The following is a 13,212-nucleotide window of genomic DNA, read 5'->3' on the forward strand; positions in this document are numbered from 1 at the left end:
CCACATCAGTGCCAGCTCTCCATTATGCACAGACTGAGCCAAAGCATATTACATTCCTGACTCATGCACAGTCCCAGATGTACACAGCTGACTCAGCATATGACCCAAATATTTCCTCTTTACATTTATGTAACCCAACTTGGAGACTTTTCATGATTCAGAAGGTCTTGGAATGGGAATTTCATAAACATTCAGGGCAACTTCAGCTTCCTGCATGAGACCCAACATATAAATAGGAGCTTCTTCTTTTTTCCAGGTGTAGTTTAATATCACAATGCTGAGACCAAAGAGGAGAAATTATTTAAGCATGTAAAAAATGTAATTATCATATTAATCTTTGTTTTATGTCTGCTTTATAGTGTGACCAATAATAAAGGCCTCCATTTAAATCATTTGTCTTATTCAGTAGGAAAGTCATTCTGGGAAAAAGCACCATGGTATTGTCACAAAAAATCCCAACTAGAATTATCTTAGCCAGGGCATGACTCTTTTAGTAAACCATAAACAGTATAGCTAACCAAAAGTCTTGGCCACATTTTAACTGGAATTGTGGTTGTTAGGGAAAAATGCTTCACAGGCTGCGGTTGCCACAAACACAGAGGTTTCTGCTTTGCAGGAAGTGAGCTTCTTTGTGTTCTGGATGTGCACACGCATGTGAGACCCTACATGTGCAACATACTTGCTTTCACTTCAGGGGGCCTTCAGGTTGCACCTCATGTATCACGAACAAGTGGCAGGTTCATTAATGAAAAACTAACTGAGTGACCACACTTCACTATCCATGATGAAGTAGAGAGCCTCCCACAGACAGCTGGCCTTATGGAGAGACAGGAATTTCTCCATCACATCTGGCATAAGTGGTAAACCCAACCAACTGAGTGATGACTAGAGTTTAATGGAAGAAACTGAGATTACCATTGCCCCATTATACTTGCCCAGTTATAAACACTGATGGATTTGTCGTTTGTCCTAACAGAAGAATATGACATAAATATGTTTCGAGGACAAACTCACTCTTACGTGTATCCTGAATGCTAATAATTGTTTTCGGGAAATGGCCTTCTTGTACTTTACCCAAAACAATTTAGTTTATTGTCAAGGAAACACTGAATTTCATGGTACCATCCCATCTGGTGTAAATTACTAAATACCAGCATATTCATGCAAGATGTGCACATTTGAAAATGCAACTTGAATTGAGAAAAAAGGAGTCCCACTGGTGGACAAAGTCCTACCAAGCTCCACTTACTCCCCAGGAGTGTAGATGGCTTACGGCAGAATATGTTGGCTCTCCTTTTCCTTTTGCTTGCTTCACCATGACAGCCATGCTGGGGCAGATTAGCTGCCATTCCCTTAGTCTGTGTCGGGGTTTTGTGTGAGCCACTAACATGTGGTTCCAATAGAAGTATGCACAAACCCATCAGAAACACTTTCCACACCCACAGCTTCAAATTCCAGCCAGGCCCTGGGAGACGGCAGCCTTTACTGCAGTTACATAGTCCCCCCTGATTAAATCCCAGATTAAGTGGAGAAGATAAGAAGACCTGTCAGAAGGGATAAGGGATAAAGGAGATGACCATCTTTCAGAACGCTAAAGAAATAGCAGATGGTGGATTGGGGATCAATTTTAATATTTTTAGATTAGCAACAGGTTAATCAAATCTATCTTTCCATAAACAAAAGAAGAAACTGGTGTAGTGAACTCGATACATTAATTTATGAACACTGTCGAGACAGTTGTGATAGAGTAACTCATGCTATCATTATTTAAGTATGAGTGATTCAAAATCCATAAATTTTTTTGCTTTGATTAATTTGCCATTAAAATGACTGTGGTGTGGAGCGAGCTTTGATCTGTATTGACTCAGTATATCAGACTACAAAAGCCCTATGTGATTTGTAAGAAATAAATCTAAACTCTTGATTTAGGACTGCACAATAGCGGGGGCAGTTATTAACTAAGCAATGTGTGTGTGTGTCAAGGTCATTGGGTGAAGACTGTGGCTAGAGACTGGAAATTACGATACCAGCAGTCTCATTAATGGACAAAAATATGATTTAAGGCTCATTAACATCTGTAAAGCTGCCTGCTGGCCACCGTTCTGAGCTTTGATCTTGACAAGATTTATCTTAGCCTCCAAGCACAGCTATTGTAACCCAACAGATCCTTGTATTTGAAGTAGTCAAACAGTGTTAACATGTTCCACTAAGATAAACAATGTGGAAAGCTTCCAGTGGGCCTTTCGTCATTGACAGAAAAAAACATCCCTGAGAAAAAGTTCCCCACCAAACTGACTTTATGTATTTTATTGTTGACTGTTTGCACGAAGTGTCTTTTTTTTTTAATCAACGGAGCAAAAGGTGATTAAACAGCAACTGGAAAAGGCAACAACTGGTAAATTCAACTACTATGTAGAGAGACAATAAAGACTAAGTGCTCCATTAACAGGTTGTTAAATTTGAGTGTATGTTTTTTCTTAAATCTTTCTTTCAATTTGTACCTGCAAAAAGGTAAGCTTAAAATATAAATGGGCACTAACAAGCACAGGGGCTGAAAATCTGTCCAATTAACTCCCATTATTGACCGAGCGCTCGATCACTTGGTAACTTAAAAGGCTGCTAATTGCATTTTCGTATTCCCACACAAGTCCTGCAATTATGGCTGGAGTTTGGTTACTTTTGAGGAAATAGATTGTTATTGGTTTATTTTTATGACAGCTTTATTCGCCCGCCAACCCAGCCAGAAAGGCCTTGTGGCAATCCAAGGTCATTTTTCAGGATTAGTAAAGGGTTTATGAAATGCGGTCCCTTTTGAGTTAACTGCTCAAATATCGCCACCTTGTGGTATTAGGTCAGTGTTGTTGAGATGATGAGGGCCCTGTCTGTCCTGCCACTGCGATCATTTTGTTTCCCCTCTAACGAGATGCTGTTGTCATTATTATGACTTGTGTTATGATTCTGGCTATTCAATCTGTTTAGTGGGCGAATTAACCTCAACAATACAATCATTTGGACAAAATACCAATTTGCGGGCCATGCCCCTGAAATAAATTATGAAATTTTAAATTATTCCTTGCATTTGTGTTGCCGTTCCAGTTGTCGTTTTCTTGGCAAAATGAAAAACCAAAATATTTTTACTTTAAGCGTCCCCTCAGATGATTGACACCCTCTTTAAAGTTTTCCACCCACTTTTCGGCCAATCGGGTGTAAGGGGCGGGCCTTCACGCTAATCTTTACAAAATGGCGTCTGTTGTTGTTTTGCCGCAGGGTCACTGAATAAATCCGCTTTTTATTTCTATCATTTTCTGCATTAAGTTGCAGAAAGAGCACTCAAAAAGCCCCAGGCGCCCCCAGGGTCGGCTCTGTGTGGACTGAAATGAAAGGTAAAGAGCGGTCTCCGATTAAAAAACGCTCCCGGGCCTTGGACGATATTCGAGACCGGGGAGGATGCCACCCGACCAGCAAGAAAATGGGGGCTCTTTCCGTTTCCAGCGGTAGTAATAACGGGAATAGCGCGACCAAAAGCGACGGCGGCTCGGCCAGAAGGAGTCTACTCGGTGAGAAAAGAGAAAGGGATTTCGACAGCCACGGTCGGACCGGGAATAATCACAGCTGTCAGTCTGCGGCCGCCAGCTCCGTCGGTAAAAACCACAACCTGAGCCTGACGCTGGACTTGGCCTCGCCGAGGACCGCGGCCCGGGCGGAGCAGCAGCGGGTCCAGCCGCCCAGCGTCGAGAGTGAGTACAAAACCCTCAAAATAAGCGACCTCGGCACCCAGCTGAGCGACGAGGACATAGAGGACGGACTCTTTCACGAGTTCAAAAAATTTGGGGACGTGAGCGTCAAGATAAGTCGCAGCAACGACGAGCGGATCGCGTTTGTGAATTTCCGGAAGCCGGAGGACGCCAGAGCCGCTAAACACGCCCGGGGTCGGCTGGTGCTGTACGACAGGCCGCTGAAAATCGAGGCCGTGTACATACACCGGAGGAGGAGCCGCTCCCCCGTGGAGAGGGACCTGTACGGCGCGGCGCAGAGCCACAGACACTTGCAGAGGCCGCTCTCGCCCACGGGACTCGGATACAGAGACTACCGGCTGCAGCAGCTGGCCCTGGGGCGGCTCCCTCCTCCCCCGCCGCCCCCTTTGCCCAGAGACCTGGAGCGGGACCAGGAGTTTGCCCTGTTCGAGGCCAGGGCCCGTCCGGCTTTCATCGCAGAGCGGGCCGCTTTTCGAGAGGAGGACTTTATATCTCCAGAAGATGACCAAAGAGCCAACAGGACGTTGTTTTTAGGCAACCTGGACATAACTGTGACGGAGGCCGACCTGAGGAGAGCCTTTGACAGGTTTGGGGTCATTACAGAGGTGGACATTAAAAGACCCACACGGGGACAAACCAGCACATATGGATTTCTGAAATTTGAGAACCTTGACATGGCTCACCGTGCTAAACTTAGTATGTCTGGAAAAATAGTGGGACGCAACCCTATTAAGATAGGCTATGGGAAGGCTACTCCTACCACACGTCTGTGGGTGGGTGGACTCGGACCCTGGGTTCCTTTAGCCGCCTTGGCAAGAGAGTTTGATCGCTTTGGCACTATAAGGACTATTGACTACAGGAAGGGGGACACCTGGGCATACATTCAGTACGAAAGTTTGGATGCTGCACAGGCAGCGTGCACACACATGAGGGGCTTCCCGCTAGGAGGTCCAGAGAGAAGACTCAGAGTGGACTTTGCTGATACTGAGCATCGCTACCAGCAGCAGTTCCTGCAGCCTCTTCCTATTCCTCCTTTTGATATGGTGGCGGAGTCATTTGTCCACCGTGCCACACCTGAACCACTCAGGGTCAGAGAACGGACTCCACCGCCGCTTCACTTCAGAGAAAGAGAGCTCTTTCCTGGAACCGAGTGGCCCAACCCGGCTATTCGCGAACGGGTCCGCGCCTCTCCCTTTGAGCCTTTGGAGCACTTGGAACGGGAGCGGCGGGCACGAGAGCCCTGGTCTTTGGAACGAGAGTTGCAGGGACGAGAAGCTGTACGGAAGCGACGTGTAATGGAGGATGGACGTCACATAGACCACTCCCCCGACAGCACTGAGAGGACGGTAAGGCGTAGACGTGCTTCTCCAGATGGCAGCCCTGGAGGTAGCAGCAGAGATGGAGGCCGCTTCAGTGACTCAGAGCGCCCTGTGCGGGGAGAGAGACTCTCCCCACCACGAGAACATCACAGCAGCCTTGAAAGAAGTGGTGCTGAACGGAGACTCAAAAGCCAGGGTCTCTCTGACAAGGTACCTTTAGGCAGCAGCATTTCAGTCATTGGAGAACGCAAACGTAAAGCCGGTGATGGTGGTAAAGTGCCAGTCAAGAGAGAACGCTCTGAGAGCAGTTCCAAAGGAGGACAGCTCTCCAAGCCAGACAGCACTAGACTTAGCTTGGCCTGGCATGGTATGCTTTTACTGAAGAACAGCAACTTTCCAGCCAACATGCACCTGCTGGAGGGCGACCACAATGTAGCTAGTGACCTGCTTGTTGACAGCACAACAGGGAGGCAGGTGAACGAGCTAAAGATCACCCAGCGTCTCCGTCTGGACCAGCCCAAACTTGATGAGGTCTCTCGGCGCATCAAAGTCGCAGGTCCTGATGGCTACGCGATTCTGCTGGCAGTTCCTGGGGCAACGGAGGATGCATCTTCATCGGACCCTGCAGCCTCGACTCAGCGGCCACTTCGGAACCTGGTGTCCTACCTCAACCAAAAACAAGCAGCAGGAGTCATCAGCCTGCCTGTGGGAGGGAGCAGAGATAAAGACAACACAGGGGTTCTTCATGCTTTCCCTCCCTGTGATTTCTCCCAGCAGTTCCTGGATTCCTCTGCTAAAGCTCTGGCTAAAAGTGAAGAGGACTATTTGGTCATGATTGTGGTTCGTGGAGCATCTTAAAAAAAATCAGAACACACTAAGTTCAAGTCATGTTTAAAAAAAAAAAAAAAAAAAAAAATCTGCTGTATGTCAGTAACTATTGCATGCTGTGTGTTCTGCATTATGGGTTACACTAGTATGGTTCATGAGTGTTTGTATGTTGCCATGTAATCCACTAAAAGGACAAAGAGTGCCCTTCCACAAATTTAAAAGGATGTGTGGTTTTGAAATTATTTTAGTAAAGTATTATTCAATAATTCCTAAACCTGCAGTAATTTGGTCAGTTACAGTTAAACATGCAGAGCATTTGAAGAATAAATTTTGAGTTAAGTCATTAGAAAAGCATTCAGCTAATTTGCAGGTTGAAATTGTGAAAATAATATACAAACCATAAGCTAAGGAAAAGTAAATGTAAAAATGCAAGGAGTGGACACAATAATACTGCTGCTACAATAAAACCCACAGACACTGGCATCACAAACAGTAATCTCATTAATCCCATACTTCCCTATCAGGATACTAACAAAAAACTGAACATGACAAGCTTAACAAGATGTCTTGTTTATTTCTGGGCAAATATAGTACATTGCCTTAGATTGTACAGGTGTTGTTGTGTCTACCTCCTACACTGGTACTTAAGATGAGGGGAATCAGAAGACATCATTTTTCTAATATTTGAATTATAGTGCAATAACAATTCTATAATTTTTTTTGATGGATGGATACAGAGGTGAGCTTAAAAGGTTTGAATTTGGGGATTTCAGTGAAGGTGTAGAGAACGATTTGGTACTGCAGTTACAGTTATTAGAAATAACTTGGTTCTGTCTTGATGGTTACTGATGCACATATTTTCACAGTGCAACACACTCCACTTAAGTTTTTTTTTTTTTTTTTTTTGCCTTCATCAGGTAACCCACCTGATGCAGGGAACATAACATTCAAAATGTGGCAATCAGTGGAGAGTGGTGCACGGAGGAAGTTGTGCTATGTTTCCCATTTCAATGGTCATGCATTTAAACTCACACTGGTCTCCCTGTGCGTTTTCTCACCGTTAAACAATTTGAAGGGCACCAGAAAAAAGTATTTTGATGCGGCTGATACATTTCAGTCACCTAGATTTGCAACTTTGTGAGGAAAAACGTAACTCAGATTCATAGTATAGATTTGAGCATATTTTTATGGTGTTGCTCAGTTTGTGAAACACCAGACTGCAAGAAAGACAATGACCTGCTTCTAGCCCACTGGTAAAACTAAATTGTTACATCAGATCTGTGGAATGCTGAAAACCAACAGATAATTTTTATGAAACAAACATGACACAATAAGCATAGAATAGTAAAGCAAAGAACACATCTCTCAAATTTTTCTTCATATTTTATTTTCTGCATCCCTACCTTAGAGATGGTTGTGTAATGTGATCTTTGAAAAAACTACAGTAGTAATGGATAAAAAGCTTAGACGTTTGTGTTGATATTCGACAGTCTGTTTCATTTATTGCTCTGAAAGTAGTTCCACCAGGAAAAATATTAATATTCAGTATAATTAAAATGTTGGTACAAAGTAAAACAACCTTGCTATTTGTTCAGTAAGTAGGTCTGTGTAATTTTAAAAGTTTTAGGAGTACCTTAACAGTTACTGGTGAAATTTTTATAATAGAGGTCTAAATTTGAATTTCAGTATTTTAATCATGACTGCCAACACGCTTTAAAGGCCTACTTACCACTTTTGCCATTGTATGTGTGTCATGCAAAATTAATCCACCCTTATAATTTGCTGAGTTTGGTTTAATGTGTATTGGAAATTCATATGTTGGAAAGTCATTGTGAGACCGCCACACCTCCTGCAACGTTGGACTCCTGAGGAGACGAGTGCAGAGCTGAAAACCTCTGCAGAGAAGGCAACCTAGTATTTGTGAGTTCTCACTGATGTGGCAGCTTTTAAGTTGTGTAGACCATCTGCACCTGTGCTGACTTCTGTTTTAAATGGAAAATTGAGCAATGTACACTTTGATGTCATGGGAAGGAAAATCCATAGAGCCCATGCGAAGCTGTTCACATACCTGAAAGTGCATTTGGGCACTTAATGTGACCGATTATCAATAAATTGTTCATTTGAAGGGAAACATGTTTCTTCGATGGAAGTGAATTGAAGAAACAAGCTGCCATACCTTAATTGTGTTTCGAAGGAGTTGTCACTTGAAATTTTCTGTCTGCAAATGAGAAGGGAGACAATTTGCTATGTGTTTAGCACCAGCGACGGGAGACCCCCGTTTCCAGTGAGGATCGCTGTTTGCTCACAGTCCTGTTCTGAGCTCCTAATCCTCAACCCCTCACAATCCCCTAATACACCCCTCAACTGTTCCTGTTGGCACGTGAACACCTGATCAGGATCGAGGAACCTCCACGTCCCTTGTTTTCCAGATTCCAGTTTGCATTGTGAACCAGTGGCAGATGCAGACAGTTTTGCAGTTCGGGAGGCAAGGGCCGGAGCGAACAGCAACATGTGGCAGTATCCCTGCTTATTATGCTAAAGATTTCATGTGCAATGTTCCTGGGTCTGAACAGGAGCTGAGGAAAGTCCATCACCGACTGTCACACACTCCACACTCGGGAGATTGTGGGTGACGCCGTTTTGAAATTTCCATAGCATCTACAGTTCCAGCTGTCTCACTGCAGAGGCCAAGCTGAACCACTGGGCTGATTTCTCGTTATTACATTTTGCCCAGTTATGATTTGATTTGACTTAATGTTTTGCTCAGGGAAGAGGATTTGGCCAACCTCAGCTAGGAATATTGTTTTCCCCCGTCTTTGTGCGCTCCTCTGATTGAACCCTCTCGGAGGAGACGAGCAACGAGGCGTGTTTGCCGTGCTGAAACTGTTCCGTTGCCATCTGAGGTCTGGTGCCGCATGGAAATGAAACAAGAACAGGCCATTTTGTTTACCCTTTTGATACGCTGGAAGGAATCCACACTGCGGACAGCAACCTTCCCTCAAATTCTTCTAGGAGACCTTTTTGTTTTGCCTTTGCCCCTGTTATAAGTTTAAGGCCATGTTACACAGGAAAGTTTTCCATTTCCTCCTACCATCCATCTTAGTCGCATTAGCGTGAGAACCAATCCTGTGCTCCGTGCTGAGAAGGACCCCTCACTTCACTACTTCACTTGAGAAACATTGCCATCTTGAGGACCATGGAGCACCTGCTTCACTCTCACAGTCTGCCACCTGATACATCACACACTCACACCAGGCACCCAGGACAGAGCTGCTGTATAGAGTCGCACGATGGTGAGTAGGAGAACAAGCGCTGCTTTGCCAGCTCTGTATCGATGGCTAAGGCAGCTGTGTGGTAAGTACAGTGTCAACACCACATGTTTTACAATAACAAATGCAAAATGGCATACTCTGGTTTCTATCCAAGGTAATTACTTAGACAATTTCCAGTGATGGCCTTTGGCAAAAATCCCATGCCCAAGTGTGAAATAATAGAGATATTGCCCGCAGTAAATATACATTTAGTGCTGTTTTTATCACCAGCAACAAAAAATATGATAGATGAACACCAACATTTCACTCTCTCATCTGCCACTTCTCCATTTAGACGCTTATGTAGAAATGAGACATTTGTTCATTACATTGCAAGATTCCAGTGTTGTAAAAGGTGGAACTGTTTACAGAGAAAAGACTAAAGTCAGTGGGTTTTTTTAGTGAGACTGCAGAAGCTCTTGGTCCGCCCCCAAACCCACATTTAGATTAGATATGTAACAAAATGCTTCATGTTTTGTTGTTGTTGTTGGTTTTTTTTGCAGCCCGATTAGAGATGTTGTTATTCCCATTATCCCATTTGAAGATTGGCCATAAACTCAAAACAAAGTTAATATGATGTGGTCTGTGACGGTCTGCAATCTAGATTCAGCTTAGTTCTTTCATAGGAGAGAAAAATGAGACCCAGGCCAGTGTGTTCTCTTTAAGAACTCGTAATTACGGGGAACACTTGTGATAGGTGATCATGATTATTACTAAACATGCTAAAAGAAACCTTTTTGTTTTTACATAATTGTTAAAGTCTTATCACTTTCCAGCTTGTAGTAAACCTCCATCGTCTTGTCACAATTCAGGATTGAAACAATTAAAATATTGAATATGGAAGAATTTAGAGTACAAGGATTTATAGTAACAGAAGTGTTGTTTGCATTAGGAGACTACGGGCCGCAGATGATACCCTGCACTTACTGAATATTAATAATTAATCAAGGGAGACCAACTCCAGGAAACTAAAATGTGTGACATGTAATCTGTAGCAATCACAGGAGACATGTTGAAATGAAATGTTGTGCATCTGTGAGCAGCACTTAAATCTGATGCTACGACACTTTTTTCTTCTGCTCTGAGTGTTCAGGCTCTTTGAGCGGCTGCATGAACGTTGTAACATACTGCCACAGATGTTATTTGACTGATGAACGCAGAAATTAACTTCTGGCTCGACAGGCACAACTAGCACAACAATGTGATGCTCTGCCCAATTTATTTACAGTAATCAAAATAAAGGTAAAGAAACAGATAGCTGTCCATTTACAGCTTAACTGAGCTTTGATATTGATATTGATTTTTATTGAAAGTGTCTAGGAGTTTTTTGCAATTTGTAAGTTGATATTTTCAAAATTTTTTTAAACATATTATACATGTATGAAGATTGAATTCAAAGCGTCAGTCAGTCTTCAAATAACTATCACCAATTATATTTTTTATTGTTCTAAAGATATTATATATATATATATATATATATATATATTTTTTTTTTTTTTTAATAAAACTGCTAAAACTGATAGGTTTTTGCAGATGTTAGCTGGTGTATAATATGATGTTATACAATTTCATCCCAAATTCATTATAATGTATTATTCTGCACGCTGCCCCACAAATGTGTTAATCACAGTCAAAACATTCACACACTGCTCTCAGGATGAAAACATGTTTGCATGTCTCCTTTACAGAGCTCTACTGGTCATCAGTTTGTGCATCACTTTGTTTCCAGACCTGTTAGACACCATCAGCTCTCATCTCCAGTAAGTAACCTCTAAGTTTCCTTTTGATTAAACATATTAAATGAAAAAGTGGGAAACCATTTAAAGTTGATATCTGTTATGAAAAATAATTGTAATGATCCTTTTCTTGATTTATCTTGTTAAACCCATAAAGATGAAAATTAATCCAACGTGCGAAAATATCTATGTGATATGTCAATAAATATGTAAAATCTATTGCAACTTTTGAGTTTTTCTTGCATAGTGTGTTGTGAGTGTTTTTTGGGCTGCTTCGTTTTACCACTTTGAATCACACAAGACCAGAATGAGCCACACATGAGTTTATTAACGCTGAGTCTGCCCTGTTACAAGGCTTACAAAAGAACTCTAGTGGCTTTGAACAGCATATCTATGATTGGTTAAGCATATTTTCTATACTTGATCAGTTAACAAACCCAGCAGCGAGTGTAGTGATAAAACAGGGCCTCACCCATAAATGCATTTGCTGCTGCAAGAACATAAGATCAAACACCATCAAACAAAACTCAGCTGTGTTTGAGACATTTCCAAAGAGACATAAAAAGTATTTTAAGATATTGCTCAGCCATAGAGTTTTCTTAAAACATTCAGATGACTAACAGGTAAAATAATCCCAAACTAAATCTACTTTTAAAGCATCACATACATCGTAAAAGGTTCATCAAGGTACAAAATATTTAGTGGCTCTAAATCACAAAAGCATACTGGTGGTGAAAGCAACTCGTGAGCCAAAAGAGCTTTTGTGCATGACTGTCGTTATTGAAACAATACAAAGAGCCTTGCCTTGTATTGTGAAAGTGAGTTGGGGGGGAATAATTTGGTACTAATTGAGACAACATTCTTTGAGTAGGTGTCTTCCTCTACCACAAGAGGGCGACGTAGCAAAGAACATCCATCTCTGGCTTCTGGGCCGCGACAGGCTGAAACATGGATGGTCATAGTGGTTTAAGTTGTACACACTGTCCAGACTATTTAAGCCTTAGTAAGCTTCAAGTTGTAGGTAGGTTTCTAATGTGTCTTTGGCTGACATCACAGCAAGTTAGTAAAGATACAATGTAGTAACCTGTAAGGCAAACAGTGGTGACAAACAGGGAATCCACTGAAAACACAAAACTCTCTGCAATAAAAAAGAAAAAGAAAGAAAATGATTCAACAAACAAAAGACTCCCATGTACAAACACAATAAAATAATAAGTTGCATTACCATTAATTGGCTGCCTGCAGGCACTATAAAGGCTGGGCAACAGTCAGTTTGGGGCATCCCGCATTTATACGGGCGACAGGAAAATATTTTAACAGTTAATCAGAGATTTACATCTATTAATAGGCAAGTTTGATAAAATGACAGCAATCACACAGAAAACCCTGCTCCGGAGTTCATCAGCTCCAGCCCTCTTTTGTCCAGCTATGATCAACCTTAAAGAAAAACAAAAAACAAAAACCTCAGCCAAACAGGGTTCTTCTTTCATGAGCTGCTATCTTTGTCACACTTGAAAATGATTGTGCGTGCACGCAAGCTGTTTCTGTGTGCTCTTGCATAGAACAGCTCACTAGCAATGAGCTGGATGTGAAGGTTTTTATTGCCGGGTGCTGCCAAGTCAAGGATCACTCAGCTGTAACAGCATGATTTCAGTATTGACTTACAGACTGAGTAACATACTTTAGTAGTTACAAGTACTTCAAAGGTCACAACTTGGTTTGTAATTTTATATCAAAAGTTATATTGAGGTGTTAGTTGCTGTGTAGAAAGCTAAAAGCAGCTACAGTCGGTTTATGTGCAATGAGCGTGCTGACGTTATGTGCAGTATGTTCAGTGTTGGCAGCTGAACTGGCCGTTTGTTTTACAGCTGTACAATTAATCTAAACATTCAAAAATGAACACGGCCAAGCAGCAACGAAAAGCTGCAATTTTTTAAAAATTTAAGGTAAAATGTTTCATGACATAGTTGTGTAATCTTTTTCAATTTTTAGATGTTTTTCATTGAAATTGAACTCCAGTAACTACAGAAACAGAAATTGCATTATCCCCATTAATTACAATATATATATATTTTTTTTTAACAAGTATCATGCAGCCCTACTTTGTCAGTTGACTTGTCTTTTTAAGAAATGGAGGAGTTGAATCAACTATTTCAGTTTTACAATTAAAATCTGAAATTAGTTCAGGCGCAAATGATGACAATGAACACCAACGAAAAGAGTTTCAGAAACAGCTGAAGAGTGAAGATCAGTTGACGTGTTG

The 13,212-nt window shown here is 42.0% G+C and overlaps 1 protein-coding gene across 1 annotated transcript; it reads left to right on the forward strand.

Moving 5' to 3' along the window:
- Nucleotides 1-3,240: 3,240 nt before the first annotated feature.
- On the forward strand, nucleotides 3,241-5,997 carry rbm15 (RNA binding motif protein 15). Its single transcript, XM_029507056.1, has one exon. It carries the CDS (start codon nucleotides 3,377-3,379, stop codon nucleotides 5,930-5,932), a length of 2,556 nt encoding a protein of 851 aa, XP_029362916.1. The 5' UTR covers nucleotides 3,241-3,376; the 3' UTR covers nucleotides 5,933-5,997.
- Nucleotides 5,998-13,212: the final 7,215 nt, after the last annotated feature.

Source organism: Echeneis naucrates, chromosome 7, assembly GCF_900963305.1.
Source record: "Echeneis naucrates chromosome 7, fEcheNa1.1, whole genome shotgun sequence".
NCBI classification, from domain to species: Eukaryota; Metazoa; Chordata; class Actinopteri; order Carangiformes; family Echeneidae; genus Echeneis; species Echeneis naucrates.